Source organism: Scomber japonicus, chromosome 15 (assembly GCF_027409825.1).
Source record: "Scomber japonicus isolate fScoJap1 chromosome 15, fScoJap1.pri, whole genome shotgun sequence".
Taxonomy (NCBI): Eukaryota; Metazoa; Chordata; class Actinopteri; order Scombriformes; family Scombridae; genus Scomber; species Scomber japonicus.
Window position 1 is genome coordinate 1,237,890 of NC_070592.1, and position 13,830 is coordinate 1,251,719.

The window sequence follows — 13,830 nt, forward strand, 5'->3', positions numbered from 1 at the left end:
CAAACATCCTGGAGGAGAAGCATGGGTGGTCCTTACTGTGCAGCCCATGGTCAATGCTGCATTGAAGCATCCAAGCATTGAAAAATCTATCAGGGCTGCAAGATATCTGGTAGAACATTTTAAGAAAAGTGAGCTAGTCAGCACGCTAAGAGAGAAATAACAAAAAATGGCCACAGCTGAGCACAGTCTTGGTGAAGACATAAGCACAAGGTTAAACAGTACATTCTATATGATAAGTAAAGGTGGTCTGTAGCAGCAACACTGGCTGACAGCTCTGTCACACAGAGAGGCAAAAGGATACCTTGATTTGAAACCAGACCAGTGGAGCCTGCTGGACGAGCTTTGAACAGCCCTCAAGCTTTTTGAATGTGCCACCGTGTTCATGAGTGGACAGAAGTATGTGACAATATCTGCAATACCTCCACTTGTGAAGTCTACCGAGAGCGCTGCCTTCAAGTCAGCCCCACTGCAGGCTTTCCAACTCACTGCTACAGAGGAGCTGCAGGATCAATGGAAAAGAGACTGCTCTTTCAGATACAACACCAAACACAGTGACCCTCGGCCCTCAACCTGAGGTTTAGGACCCTGAAGTTTCTTTCACCTGACGAAGTCCTTCATGTTCAACCTTAAGTGCAAACAATGGCACCTGGAGAGAGAAGGGAGATGGATGTGCTGCAGCATGGCAGTTGCAGCGTCACCTCCACCAATACTACAGCTGCTGAATTGACACCTCCTGCCACTCTACTTAATTCACTCCTTGGTTCTGATGGTGAAGACAAGCACAGAGCAAGTGCAGCTGAGGATGTTCACACCAAAGTAAGGAACAAAGTCCTCACATACTTTGGAGAAAAGAACCAAGGAAGAAAAACCCCATTACAATGGCGGAAGGCTAACAATGACAGATTTCCCATGTCAGCCAGGCTAGCCAAGTCCTACTTATGCATCCCTGGCACCTCAACACCATCTGAGCAGCTGTTCTCTGCAGCAGGCAACACAGCATCCAAGAGGAGAGTCAGCATTAGCCAGAAGTATGTAGACAGTTTTGTGAGTTTTTAATGATTTATTTATTGTTCTGACAGCTCAGGTCCCACTTTATAAGAAAAGGAGCCTATATATTTTGCAGATGTTCATTTGCCATCAACATTTAGGTTTTCTTTTAAATTATTATTAATAATTAAATGTTTCTTTAAGAGCTCAGGGACGTTGAAGCAGCAACCTTTTGTACTGCACTGTATTTACTGTCAATTAATTTGTTGATTATTTTGCGATTAATGAAGTGAGTTAATAGTTATTTCATCCATAAAATGTCAGAATATGGTGAAGATTTTCAGCTTCTTCAAATGTCTTATTTTGTCCACAACACACATTTAATGAGATGGAATCGGAGAATTTGGACTTTTTGTTTTTTTTAAAGAAAAACAATACATAAATGATCAAAGTATGTGTTGATTAATTTAGTAGTTAACAACTTATTGACACACAAATGAATCATAAACCGTTTTGCAGCTTTGTCCACAGTTTTAAACACTTTACATTTGTTTTACTTTCATTTTTAAAAGCATCTTACTCTGAAACTGTTATTAGTTTATAAACTATCAGACCAACTTCCTGTTTCTGCAGCCTGACAGTCAGAGATGTTACTGTGAGCTTGTTTTAATATCATGATGACTAAACCAAAGAGCCTGCAGTGAATCACACAGATAACACTTTAACAACTAAAACTCAACATGCAGAGAGACTAAATAAAGCTTGTACCAGACTAACATTAGCTTAGCTCTCCCTGCAGCCTTACTGTGTTTTCAGCAGTAAAATCCGCACAAACCTTCAGTTGTCAGCTTGGTTTCAGGGTTTGGGTCGGTGTCACGGTGTCGGTCCATCTCTCCTCCGCTTACTACACTGAATACTGCCGTTTATCTGCGCTTATTTCCAGCCAGGCAGCGGATTCACTGCGCTCACTGCTCGCATCCTCAAAGCAGGAAACCAAGACTTCCGGGTACGGGTTTCACGATGAACGCGTCTCCTGCTGTCCGTTTGCTGTTTTTAATATTCAGACAAAAAATGCATGAATGAAAACAGCTTCAGTCATAAAGCCTTGAAATGATGTAGAATAATGGAGGTGTGCACTAAAGTTAAACCGGAAATGCTTCACGACGCTGGAGTGTGATGGTTAAGGGAAAATTAAAGTGCATCATAAATAATAATAATAATTAAAGCCTGATTCAATATTTATTCACCACATACACTTCTAACAAGTATAGTTATATATATAATATAAGTAAGTTATATATAATAGCAAACAGCCTTATGGTTGTTTTTTACTCTTTCATTAGTTAAAATAAATTCAAAGAGTAAATTTAATCTGACAACAGTAATAATCTTCTCACTTTCTCTGATACCCTTTAGCAAAAGTTTGTCACTCAGCTCTATTTGTAAATATTAATAAACCATTAATAAAAGGTTCTTATAGTAATCTATCAACTTTGCACTTAATGAGCCTGCAGTTAATAAGTTGTTTATGAATGTATTTTGCTCCAGCCCTTTTCAGAGCATAGGCCGTTAAACTCCCTGATAAACTAAAATGACAAAACAAATATTTGACAGGGAATATTTTCCACAACCTAGCAATGTCAAAGTTGTTCTTACTAATATGTAAATTATCTATAAAGCGTTAGTAAATTATTAATCATCAATAAAGTCATTAATGCTTATGTTACCATCACCTTATGTTATCAATTTAACATTCCAGCAAAATTCAGTTAAAATAAAAAATAAATCATTAAATAATCAGACATAAATAGATAACAATAAATAGATTTTAAAAAATACTTGTTTACATAAGTGAGTTATAAGTGTTGAAACAGTAACAGGACACTTTTGTGGTGCCTTCATATGTTATGACATCATAAAGTGATGGCATTTTCAGAACTTCTTAAGCTTATGACATCATTATGACATCATATCTTTGGCTTCTTGATAAAGACTGCTCCAGCAGGTCAAATTGACTGTTGGTGTGTAACACAGTGATAATTCTGTCTGATATCAGGAAGATCGTTTATAGAACATTTTTATCTGCTGAAGACTCTAACTAAGTGGTTGGTTGTATTAAAATAACAATGGAAACGCAGGCAGTGCCAGCACAAAACCCGCCGGAAGACACTTCCATGGAGACCAAAGATGAACCTATAGATATTAAAAATATGTTCACTTGTGAAGACATTCCTCTGATTGTGCAGCTGTTTCGAGAGGCGGACGCTGATGGCAGTGGAGGGTTGGACACTGATGAATTTTGTGTTGCACTGCAGCAGTTCTACGGAGCTGTGAATACAGACGACCTCATTGCACTTCATATGCAGATTGACGTAAACTGTGATGGAACTGTGGACCTTGATGAACTACTGAACTTTGTGTTGACTAAAAATACAGCAACAGCAAACATAAATTTGAGCAAACATACGTTTCCCAAATCAATAAACATAGTTCCTGTGGATCACTATAAATCAATAGTTAAAATGATTTTCCGTCCATTTGAGGATAGCAGCAAACAAACTGGTGCTTCTGAGCTTTCAGTGGCACCAATAAGGGCCTACCAGAAAGGTCAGTACCTCTCAGTCAGCTCTGATGGACTCTTCAGCTTTTGGTCAGACAGCTTTCATCAGTCATGCCCAGTCAGACTAAACAAAGTACAAACGAAACTTCCTTTTTCACACAGGAGCAAAATGTATGTTAATGACATGGTGTACATCCGTGAACTCAAAGAGGTTGCTATCGCAACCTATGACAGGGAACTGACTTTCTTCACCTGCAATGAATTCCCTGACCTATTTCAACATAAATACTCTTTAATATTTGAGGAAAACATAGTGAATACCATGAACTACTGGTCCAGCGGCACTAAAGCAATTTTTTCCTTTGGTGACACAAAAGGCTTTTTGTTTGTATTTGTCAGCTACAACATCCAGAGCAAAGGCCTCTTCTACAAAAATGCGTTTGAGAAAATCACTCTGCGGGAGTATCCAACTGTTTATGTGACATCCCTGTTAAAAAACACTTCTGAAGACTTTCTGTGTGTTAAAATTCCCATCTTCGATGAAATATGTCATCAAGTTCAATACTTCCAATCACTGGATACTTTTGCCATCTGTGGTAGTTCATTCACAACGATGGTACTCGTTAACCTGCCAAAGTCACCCAAAGCCAAAATCAATAAGAAACTATTTAAGAGCTGTAAAGGACATGGATTTTTCACCTGCATTGAATACTGCCCCTCAATTAAGTATCTGGTGACTGGTGGTACAGATGGCGCTCTGCGGGGGTGGTATCCCCATGACACTGTTTGCAAAAAGATAGCTACGGGACACATCAAACCAATCAGCTGTATCACAGTTAATGTGAGAAACAAAATACTCCACAGTATATCTGTGGACAAAAATCTACGCTTGTGGTGTGAGGAAAGCTGGGCGTGCCTGCAAAGCATCCAGGTAGAATTATTGACACAGGCCCCAATCTCCACTGTTAGCTATAATGTTTACAACAATGAGTTAGTCCTGGCTAACACAGACATGGGAACATTTCTGGGAAGAGGAACAGATCTTTTTATAAGTATGTTAACATCCCATGACCAGCCCTTGTGTGGTGCTCTTTACCACAGCATATTCAAGCAAGTCATCTCTGTTTGCCTGTCTGGTGTGGTGATAGTTTGGGATATCCTAACAGGAATGGACATCGTGAAGTTCAAGGTCACTCCAGATCATTACATCGGGTTCACCGCCTTTTCATTTGATGGAACACAGCGCAGACTAATCACAGTTTCTGACCATGGGAAAGTGAGACTGTGGAACTTCAGCAATGGAGCAGAGCTTTCCGTTCTTCCTGTGACTGTGCAAAAGGAGGTGACAGGTATCGTCTCCATAAACGACAGGGTGTTTGTGTCTGGATGGAATTCAAAGGTAATTTTTGACCTTGATTTAGAGGAAGTTGACAACAGAATTCTGGAGCATGACAATTTAAATGACATTACCTCCATGAGCGCACATGAAGCCAGACTGTTTACTGCCTCAAGCAATGGTAACATAGTTATTTGGGATGCTGAAACTGCTGAGGTTACCTATTGGCTTGACACCACTACCGACCCTCGAACACACATGGCAGACAGAAAGACTCAAGGCTATATAAGGAATGTGCCTGATGAGAGTAAACAAAAGAAAGTCACTGGGAAAAATTCTGAACATAAAGACGCTACAGCTCTAACTGAGGAGAGGAATGATTTGAATACCTGTCTTTTCATTCTATGCCTGCAGACCAGGACGCCCACTGCCAACACAGCCACACTGCTGACTTCTGAAAATAACTGCATCTGTGCTTGGTCTATTATTAGCACAGGTGGTCTGTTAGGAAAGTTCAGGGCAGTGCTTGGTGAAGGTGATGTCATTACCACCATGTCAACTGATGCCAAAGAGAAGATACTTCTGACTGGGAGCAGTACTGGAAAGGTTTATCTGTGGGACATTCAGTCGTTTGGATTTAGAAAAAAGGAAGATCCTCAAGGGCCATTTGAGGTTATAAAAAACTGGCAAGTCTCACTGTATCAACCACCTCTGCTGGGGTCCTGGAGAGCTCATGAAATGAAGGTGATGAGTGTTAAGTGCGACTTTGGATGTGAAAAGATAATTACTGCGTCATTGGACAGCAATGTCTCTTTATGGACAAACACAGGCCAGTGCATAGGCATCTTTGGCAAACATGAGTGGGATGCTGAGCAAATCAGCCTTATAGAGAATACCGGCAAGGAGGAGCCACTGGAACCAGACACAGTAACAAAAGAAAGTTCCCAGGTGACAATCCCTGAGTCACCAACACAACCATCCCAAAGTCTAAAGTCACCACAAGATTTCACAAGCCTCATTAACAGAAGTATAGAAGCAACCACAATACGTGAGCCAAGGCCAATACTGAATCAACAACAAATATCTAAACTATGTAAACAGATGCTCGCAATCACACCATCACTTAATATATTAAAAAACAAAAGGAACCTGTTATGTTCAATGAACAAAAATGACGAGGACTTCCAGCAGGGGTCAACAATATGTCCACCAAAGACCTCGACAGGCCTCGACGGTAGTAACACTACAAACAAGGAGGCGAAGGAGGAGTGATGTTGAATGAGTGCTGGATGTCGGATGAGTGATGGATGTTGGATGAGTGATGGATGTTGGATGAGTGCTTGATGTTGGATGAGTGATGGATGTTGGATGGATGTTGGATGAGTGCTGGATGTTGGATGAGTGCTGGATGTTGGATGGATGTTGGATGAGTGATGGATGTTGGATGAGTGCTGGATGTTGGATGAGTGCTGGATGAGTGCTGGATGTTGGATGAGTGCTGGATGTCGGATGAGTGATGGATGTTGGATGAGTGATGGATGTTGGATGAGTGATGGATGTTGGATGAGTGATGGATGTTGAATGAGTGATGGATGTTGGATGAGTGATGGATGTTGGATGAGTGATGGATGTTGAGTGAGTGATGGATGTTGATTGAGTGATGGATGTTGGATGAGTGATGGATGTTGGATGAGTGCTGGATGTTGGATGAGTGCTGGATGTTGGATGAGTGATGGATGATGGATGAGTGCTGGATGTCGGATGAGTGATGGATGTTGGATGTTGGATGAGTGATGGATGTTGGATGCTGGATGAGTGATGGATGTTGGATGAGTGCTGGGTGAGTGATGGATGTTGAGTGAGTGATGGATGTTGGGTGAGTGCTGGATGTTGGATGAGTGATGGATGATGGATGAGTGCTGGATGTCGGATGAGTGATGGATGAGTGCTGGATGTCGGATGAGTGATGGATGTTGGATGAGTGATGGATGATGGATGAGTGTTGGATGTTGGATGAGTGCTGGATGTCGGATGAGTGATGGATGTTGAATGAGTGATGGATGTTGGATGAGTGCTGGATGTTGGATGAGTGATGGATGATGGATGAGTGATGGATGTTGGATGAGTGATGGATGTTGGATGAGTGATGGATGATGGATGAGTGCTGGATGCTAGATGAGTGATGGATGTTGGATGAACAGTTGTGTATGCTGGGTTTCCCCCTCAGAACTGAACTGATTTAATGCAAGCAGTGACATGTGACAGTGTGTATAATTGTACACTCTGCATCAGTGCAGTCAGAATAATATGAAACAACTATGTTATGATAACTGCAAATAAAAAACAAACATTGTCACGTACAGTGTGTTAATTGACTCCAATGTTTATAAATGCTAAATTTGGGTCAGACAAACCTCATCAGTCATTAACTAAGTTTCTACTCTTTCTTCACTAGCAGAAGCAAAAGAATACTCACTCTGTACAGCGGCGGTTTGAGCATGGGGTGGCATACAGGCTGTCGCTTCCATTTTACTTAGTTGAATGACTTTTTACTAGGGCTGTCAAACGATTAATTTTTTAATCGAGATTAATCGCAGAATTTCCATAGTTAATCACTATTAATGGCGTTTTGAATTGCATGTTTAAAATCCTGTTATTTTCCATTTGAAGGCAGTTTTAAGCCCATAATGTAAAGCATTTCTTACCAGAGTGTCTTAACTGGGAATCAATCACGGCTCTGCTGCGACTCCCACACTCCAAAATGGTCCTTTGGTGGAGCTGAGGCTGGCTTGGCTGCACCTGGGTGTTTAGCGTGGAGGTGCTAACTCAAACTCCACGTACTCCGGTGGTAGTTAAACTCCGTTTGACACAGGTTGCATTTTACTTTTGACTTGTCAACTGAAGCGTCTGGAAGTGTTTTAAAGTTAAACAAGCCGTTCAAAAGTCCAGTAGCTCTCTTACTTTCCATCAGCGCGGTAGGTTTACTGCAGGAGGCCACTTCAAAGCATAGCGCTACAGCTAGAGGAGCCGTCTACGGGGGAGTAGAAGGGACAAAAAGGCTTGCTACATTAAAATGCGATAAAAAAAATTAACACGTTAACGATTGCATTAATCTAATCGTGGTTAACGCGTTAACGCTGACAGCCTTACTTTTCACCTAAAACAGGTTTCCTGCATGATCTTCTTGTTAAATGTTTGATGTTAATACAAACTCAACTCTAACAATTTCAAATGAACAGCCCATAGACATAATCTCTTCATTTCCTGACTTTTATTGTGAAACATCTGCAGTCATACTGTACCATACACAACAATGACTCAAGGTTGAAAACGGCAGTATTGTGTCACTTTGAACCCTGTAAAACAAAACAGGTTCATTAATTGATTATATTCTCCTCACATTAAGTGTATAACAGTAGATCATCAAACTTGGCTAACAGTACCAATAATGGGTTTCTAAAACAGTATTCTTTAGTTAATTCATTATCAGCAACATGTAAATCCATAAATAGTCAATTTAATTTGTATGTAGAATGATCAGTCACATGCTGGAGTGTGAGTACGGACAGGTGTCACAACATCTAAACAACACAGATCTGAGGTACTCCAGGTATAGACATTAACAACCATTTTCATTTACAGCACAGTCACATATCTCATAATAATCAGATTAAGCTGCGAGCAAAACCCAAACATAAAAAAGGAGGATGTCGCCTAAATATTAACATTGCTGCTTACTGTGATAAATAAAAGTTTGATTACAGCTGGTTAATATCCTCCTGCTGGGAAATCACCTTCCTCACCATTATGACTTCTCATCACCATCAAGAACAAGTTCATTGTCCTGACCTCGCTGTCAGAGCTGAGTGAGAGACTCCCATCCAGTAGCACAGGACTGTCCTTCCCTGAAGAGGAGGATGAGGTCCTCTTCACTTGAGTCAGTTTTCACAGATAATCCAAAACCTCTCAGGCTTCATCGTATCCTTGTCCAGACTGTCCCAAGTGGCAACCACCGAGCTAGAGCTGCTGCTTTTACCACATTACTGTGGTAAGGCGTTCACATCACAGTCACAGCAGAGTCAAGCTGTTCACCACTTCACTGCTGAGTGATGAGACATGAGTTATTCCCTCAGGATTGACATAAAGAATGAAGTGCTAAGACATTTAGAGAAATAAGACGTAAAGATAGACATTTATACAACAGACTACTCCAAACTTTACTTCATTGGTCCAAATATAAGTTGTTTTTTCCCTGGAAATACATCTCATATTCAGGATCTGGACTACTAGACTACTTGTTCACAACATCAGATATTCATTTAGAGCCTGGTAGCAGAGTGTGTGAGTATGTTTTAGTATACTATGATGTAAATTGTAATTAAGATTTTTTCCAAACACAGGATTGCCTTATATTTGGGCCAATATGGAATTTAGTAACCAATTATTTTACAACATCTGAGGTTTAAATTATTATTATTATATTTTTATGTCAGTTAGAATCAATACAAGCAGTCCACAAGCAGGCGGTGTGTTGGGTGGAGGCATTTTTGTTACAGTACCTCCAGCTGTGTATTCTTTATCTATGTCTCCAGTCATCCACTGATTGTAGGTATCATGCAGACTCTGCTTGAAAGGCTGGTTCCATATCACATCGGGGTCTTGGATATATTTAAGGCGGCCTCCCAGGATCACTGCTGCTGTGAGCTTGTAGCCACATTTCAGTTCAGCTCTGCTGGCCGCACTGATGTGGCAGCAGTGTCCTGGAGTCCTACACAGGACCTGCAGAGTGAAGCTCAACTCTCCTATCACAGACTGCAGTGACAGTATCATTCATCCAGTTGGTCAAAGAAGTGGTGATCACTGTGCTGAAGATCACTGTGCTGAAGATCTGCTGCTGCATTGCCTTCACTTCACAAACAGTCCCTTTGAAGACGATATACTGCTTGAGTTTGGGGTTGTCGGACTTGGCAGCGAGGTGGCGTGACACTGAAGTGAGAGGTCGTGGCGCTGTAGAAACCTTTGTAGCCAACCTCTACTAGCCACAAACATCTTGCCTCCGTCACTCACTGAGGGGTAGATCTCCAACGCTTTATTTTTGATCATTTTTCTAGATACACTGATATGTTTGTCCTGCATGGAGTAAATCCACTCTGAAAGCCGCCTCTCCAGCTCCAGGCTAACTTTCTTCCTCCCTCCTCCACATAGCCGCGCTCTCCTCTTGTCAGCTAACAGCAGCTCACTCTTCTGTTTTTTCCAGTATCTGATTCTTTTCGGGTCAATGTCAAAGTGCTTAGCAGCTTTCTCTCCTGAATGTTCCTCTGCATATAGCAAAACTCTCTCTTTAAATTTGACATCAAACCTCCGTCTGTGTACCATCTCCCCCGTGTGTGTTCTCATGTGGCTCATCAGATGACCCTTGTGGCAAAATGATTCCTTGTCAGTATTACTTTGAACATCACTTTCATCACCATTTTCCAGAGAATGTACATCTGCCTGAGGTTCACTGATCTCCTTCCAACAATCACTGTAATCAGTCTCAGTTTCTAAAGCTTTATCATAAGGAGCTGGCTTTAAATGACTATCTGGATCCACATTGCTGGTTGAACCCTTTGTTTTTGTTCCTGTGTGGATTCTCATAGTTGAGTTTCCATTGTGAGAATATCTTTTGCCACAATAGGAGCAGCTAAATGGTTTCTGTCCTGTGTGCATTCTCATTTCTGCATTCAGATGTGGCTTACAGACAAATCTTTGACCACATTCAGAGCAGCTAAATGATCTCTGAACAGAGTTACAGCTCACATCACCTAAAGGGTCTTCATTATTTGTCAGAGTGTTCAAGAATGGCTGAGGTTTCCTAGTCTCTCTATAGTCATCATCACTGATATCAGTCTCAGAAGAGTCTGGAGTCTTGTCATCAGTAACAGGTTGTAAATATGTATCTGGATGTGAGTTCCTGTCTGGTTCTGATCCTCCACAGTCCTCTCCATCAGCTTCTGTTTTTATCTCCTCAGTTAGTCTTTGATGAAGATGTGAGGACTGAGGTTTCTCTTCATCATCTTCACTCATCACAGAAACAAGGGTGAAAGTAAACTTGGTGATATCAGCCTCCTCCAGTCCTTGAAGCTGCTCTCCCTCCTGACTGGTCCAGACTTCCTCCTGTTCCTCTTTAATGGGTGGAGGATCTGGGTCCTGCTGGTCCAGACTTGAGCTCCTCTCCTGCTGCTGAGGGGAAACCTCTTCTATACTCTGCAACAGCTGCTGAACATCTGCAGGACCCTCTGAAATACAGACAAAGATATTATGGAAAAAACTTTTCAGGCCAAGCAGGATAATTTAAATTTTGGGATAATTATTTCATGAGCTTCTTGGTAGCAGCTGCTGACTGTAAGCTCTGTACCTGGTTAGTGGTGGCTTAAATGTGGATAGTGCTGAAATGATAAATCAATTGTTCACACAACAGATAATTGATTAATTGTGGGGGCGTTTAACTTGTTTATGAAGCAAAAACACTTCAGCAATCTTCAGCATCCAGTTCCTAAAAAGTAACAGAATATCATAATTATCATTATTTTCTATTCTTTTATAAATGAGCCCCCATGGGTCACACGGCTCTGCCTCAACTACTGAGTTTTATGATGGTTAGCATCCCTACCATCTGCTGGACTGTCCCTGGTCTCATCTATTCCAGCATTGCCATGGCATGTGTGAAATACTCATGAATATAGCTGTATGTGTGAATAGCGGCAATGCTGCATTCGGACCCCTAGGGGCCCCTGGGCACTGAAGCTCATGTCCCCCAAAACAACTTTTATTTTATTCTGATTGGATGACGCTGCTGATGGGTGGAAACCTTGTAACTCCATATTTTGTTTTGGACACACTAGGTTCCTGACAGTGATCACAATTATCAACATCAAGAGAATGAGTCAAGTCCTGTGTCATATTTCAATATACACAATAATTGTTTCTCCCTCCTTCATTGAGGGCCCCTTTCTGCTCAGGGGACTCAGTCCAGCCATGAATAGCAGTGCTGGAAAGATTATTTACCAGATTTATGTGTGAAAGAGGCTTAAACGTGTGTACACAAACTGCCAACTTTGTCTTAAATAAAACCCTGAATATATAATATAATATAATATACCCTGTAATATCTACTGTGTATTATATAAATCTGAGGTTGAGGTTCTATTTACGAGCTTTAAACTTGTGTTTAAATCTAAAATGACTAAATTGAAGCTTTAATTCCAAACCCTGCTTCATGCTGTGGAGCTCAGAGTGAGAATAAGATGTAATAAGATATAAAGAGAACAAACCTGCTCTGTGTAGTTGAAGTTGAGGCTTGAAAACAGCGTCCAGTAGTTTGCGTTGTCGCTTGTTCTCCTCTTTAGATCGAGAAAGTTCCTCCTCGTACTCTGCTATCGTTCTTTCAAACAGCACAAATATCTCTTCAGCAGCCGCAGTTAGTCTCTGATTCACCGACGCTCTCAGCATTTGGACTTTAGACATTTTTACATCACAGGAACTTTTCCTCCGTCAGGACCTCACTGTGAGCTCCGTCACTTTATGAGTCTGCTGAAAAGCAACACAACATACACATCAGTTTAATTAAGAAAATCTCTTCCTGTTTTTAACTCTTCTTTGTGTTTATTGGCGGATCGCAAACCAGCTTCACAGCGTCATACCGCCACCTGCTGGTTAGATTCAGACATTACACCATCTGACTACTGACTACATACAGTTCAACCCTTCATAAGTCAGCTCATCAACCGTTTGGTAGAGGTCACTTTGTGTCGTAATATCTGCTCAAAAACTAAATCTATTGAACCTATTTAACTTTTAGGTCAATCTTTATCACTTGTATGAGGTATGTAATGCACAGACAGACCATTAGATTGTTCTATGGTTGCTATAGATACAGGTTGTTCTATGGTTGCTATAGATACAGGTTGTTCTATGGTTGCTATAGATACAGGTTGTTTTATGGTTGCTATAGATACAGGTTGTGCTGACATCAGAGATACTGCTGGAGACATTTTTGAAGTTGACTTTCATTTTTTCATCTTGTACATGAACAGAATGAGTCTTTAACATGTTTTTAATAAAAGTTTGGACCAATGAAATGTGAATGAGGGCATCAGATTTCAAAAGTCTAGAAGAGTCGCACAATTTGTTGATTTTCATTGTGCCTCTCTCCTCTATCCTTCCTTTCTCTCCTCTCTACCCCAACCGGTCGAGGCAGATGTCCGCCCACTTCTGAGTCTGGTTCTGAGGTTTCTTCCTGTTAAAGGGAGTTTTTTCTCGCCACTGTGTCTCATGTGGGAATGTTGGGTCTCTTTAAAGTTAAAACCTGAAGAGTTCGGTTTAGAACCTGCTCTATGTGTAAAGTGCCTTGAGATAACTTTGTTGTGATTTGGCGCTATACAAATAAAGATTGATTGATTGATTGAATTTAATGATTGTATCCAAATTCAAGTTAGTCAGAGGGTAATTTCAGTGTGATGCAGAGTCTATCAGTCTCACAGCTAGAGGGAAGAAGCCGTCCTTCTTTAACTTTATTGGAGACAAAAAAATCTCTTAAATTCAAAATCTTCCTGCTAATGTGAGAAAACATCACTTTCCAATGATGAAAGCAGTTTGGATACTGACTTTAAATAGAAGTTTTAACACTTTTGATATGAGAATGATTAAAAGCATGTTTTATCAAGATCCTTTTTATCAAGCCACAGTTTAGGAATCAGTCCTGAGAATATCAGTGCTTTGAATTAAGGAATGTAAGAACAAGAAAATATCTAATCCTGTCTGTGGGATGAGGTCCCCTGTTAAATTTAAATGTTCAGAAATAAACACAATACCTTTCATCCTTAAAATACAGGATCTTATTTTGGTATACAACACGTTGACGGTTCCATAAGATACATGTGTGAAGTGGGGGTGTTACATGGTGTAA

At 40.7% G+C, this 13,830-nt stretch overlaps 1 protein-coding gene across 1 annotated transcript; it reads left to right on the forward strand.

The window, feature by feature from the left end:
- The first annotated feature begins 3,113 nt into the window (after positions 1 to 3,113).
- On the forward strand, positions 3,114 to 9,704 carry LOC128374527 (WD repeat-containing protein on Y chromosome-like). Its single transcript, XM_053334798.1, has 2 exons — positions 3,114 to 5,931; positions 9,493 to 9,704. Exons 1-2 carry the CDS (start codon positions 3,114 to 3,116, stop codon positions 9,702 to 9,704), a joined length of 3,030 nt encoding a protein of 1,009 aa, XP_053190773.1.
- The last annotated feature ends 4,126 nt before the right edge of the window (positions 9,705 to 13,830 follow it).

Coding starts and splice junctions, on each gene's coding strand:
- LOC128374527 (XM_053334798.1), top strand. CDS start 3,114: ATGGAAACGCAGGCAGTGCCAGCACAAAACCCGCCGGAAGACACTTCC. Junction 5,932..9,492: donor TATAGAAGCAACCACAATAC/GTGAGCCAAGGC, acceptor CACTGATTGTAG/GTATCATGCAGACTCTGCTT.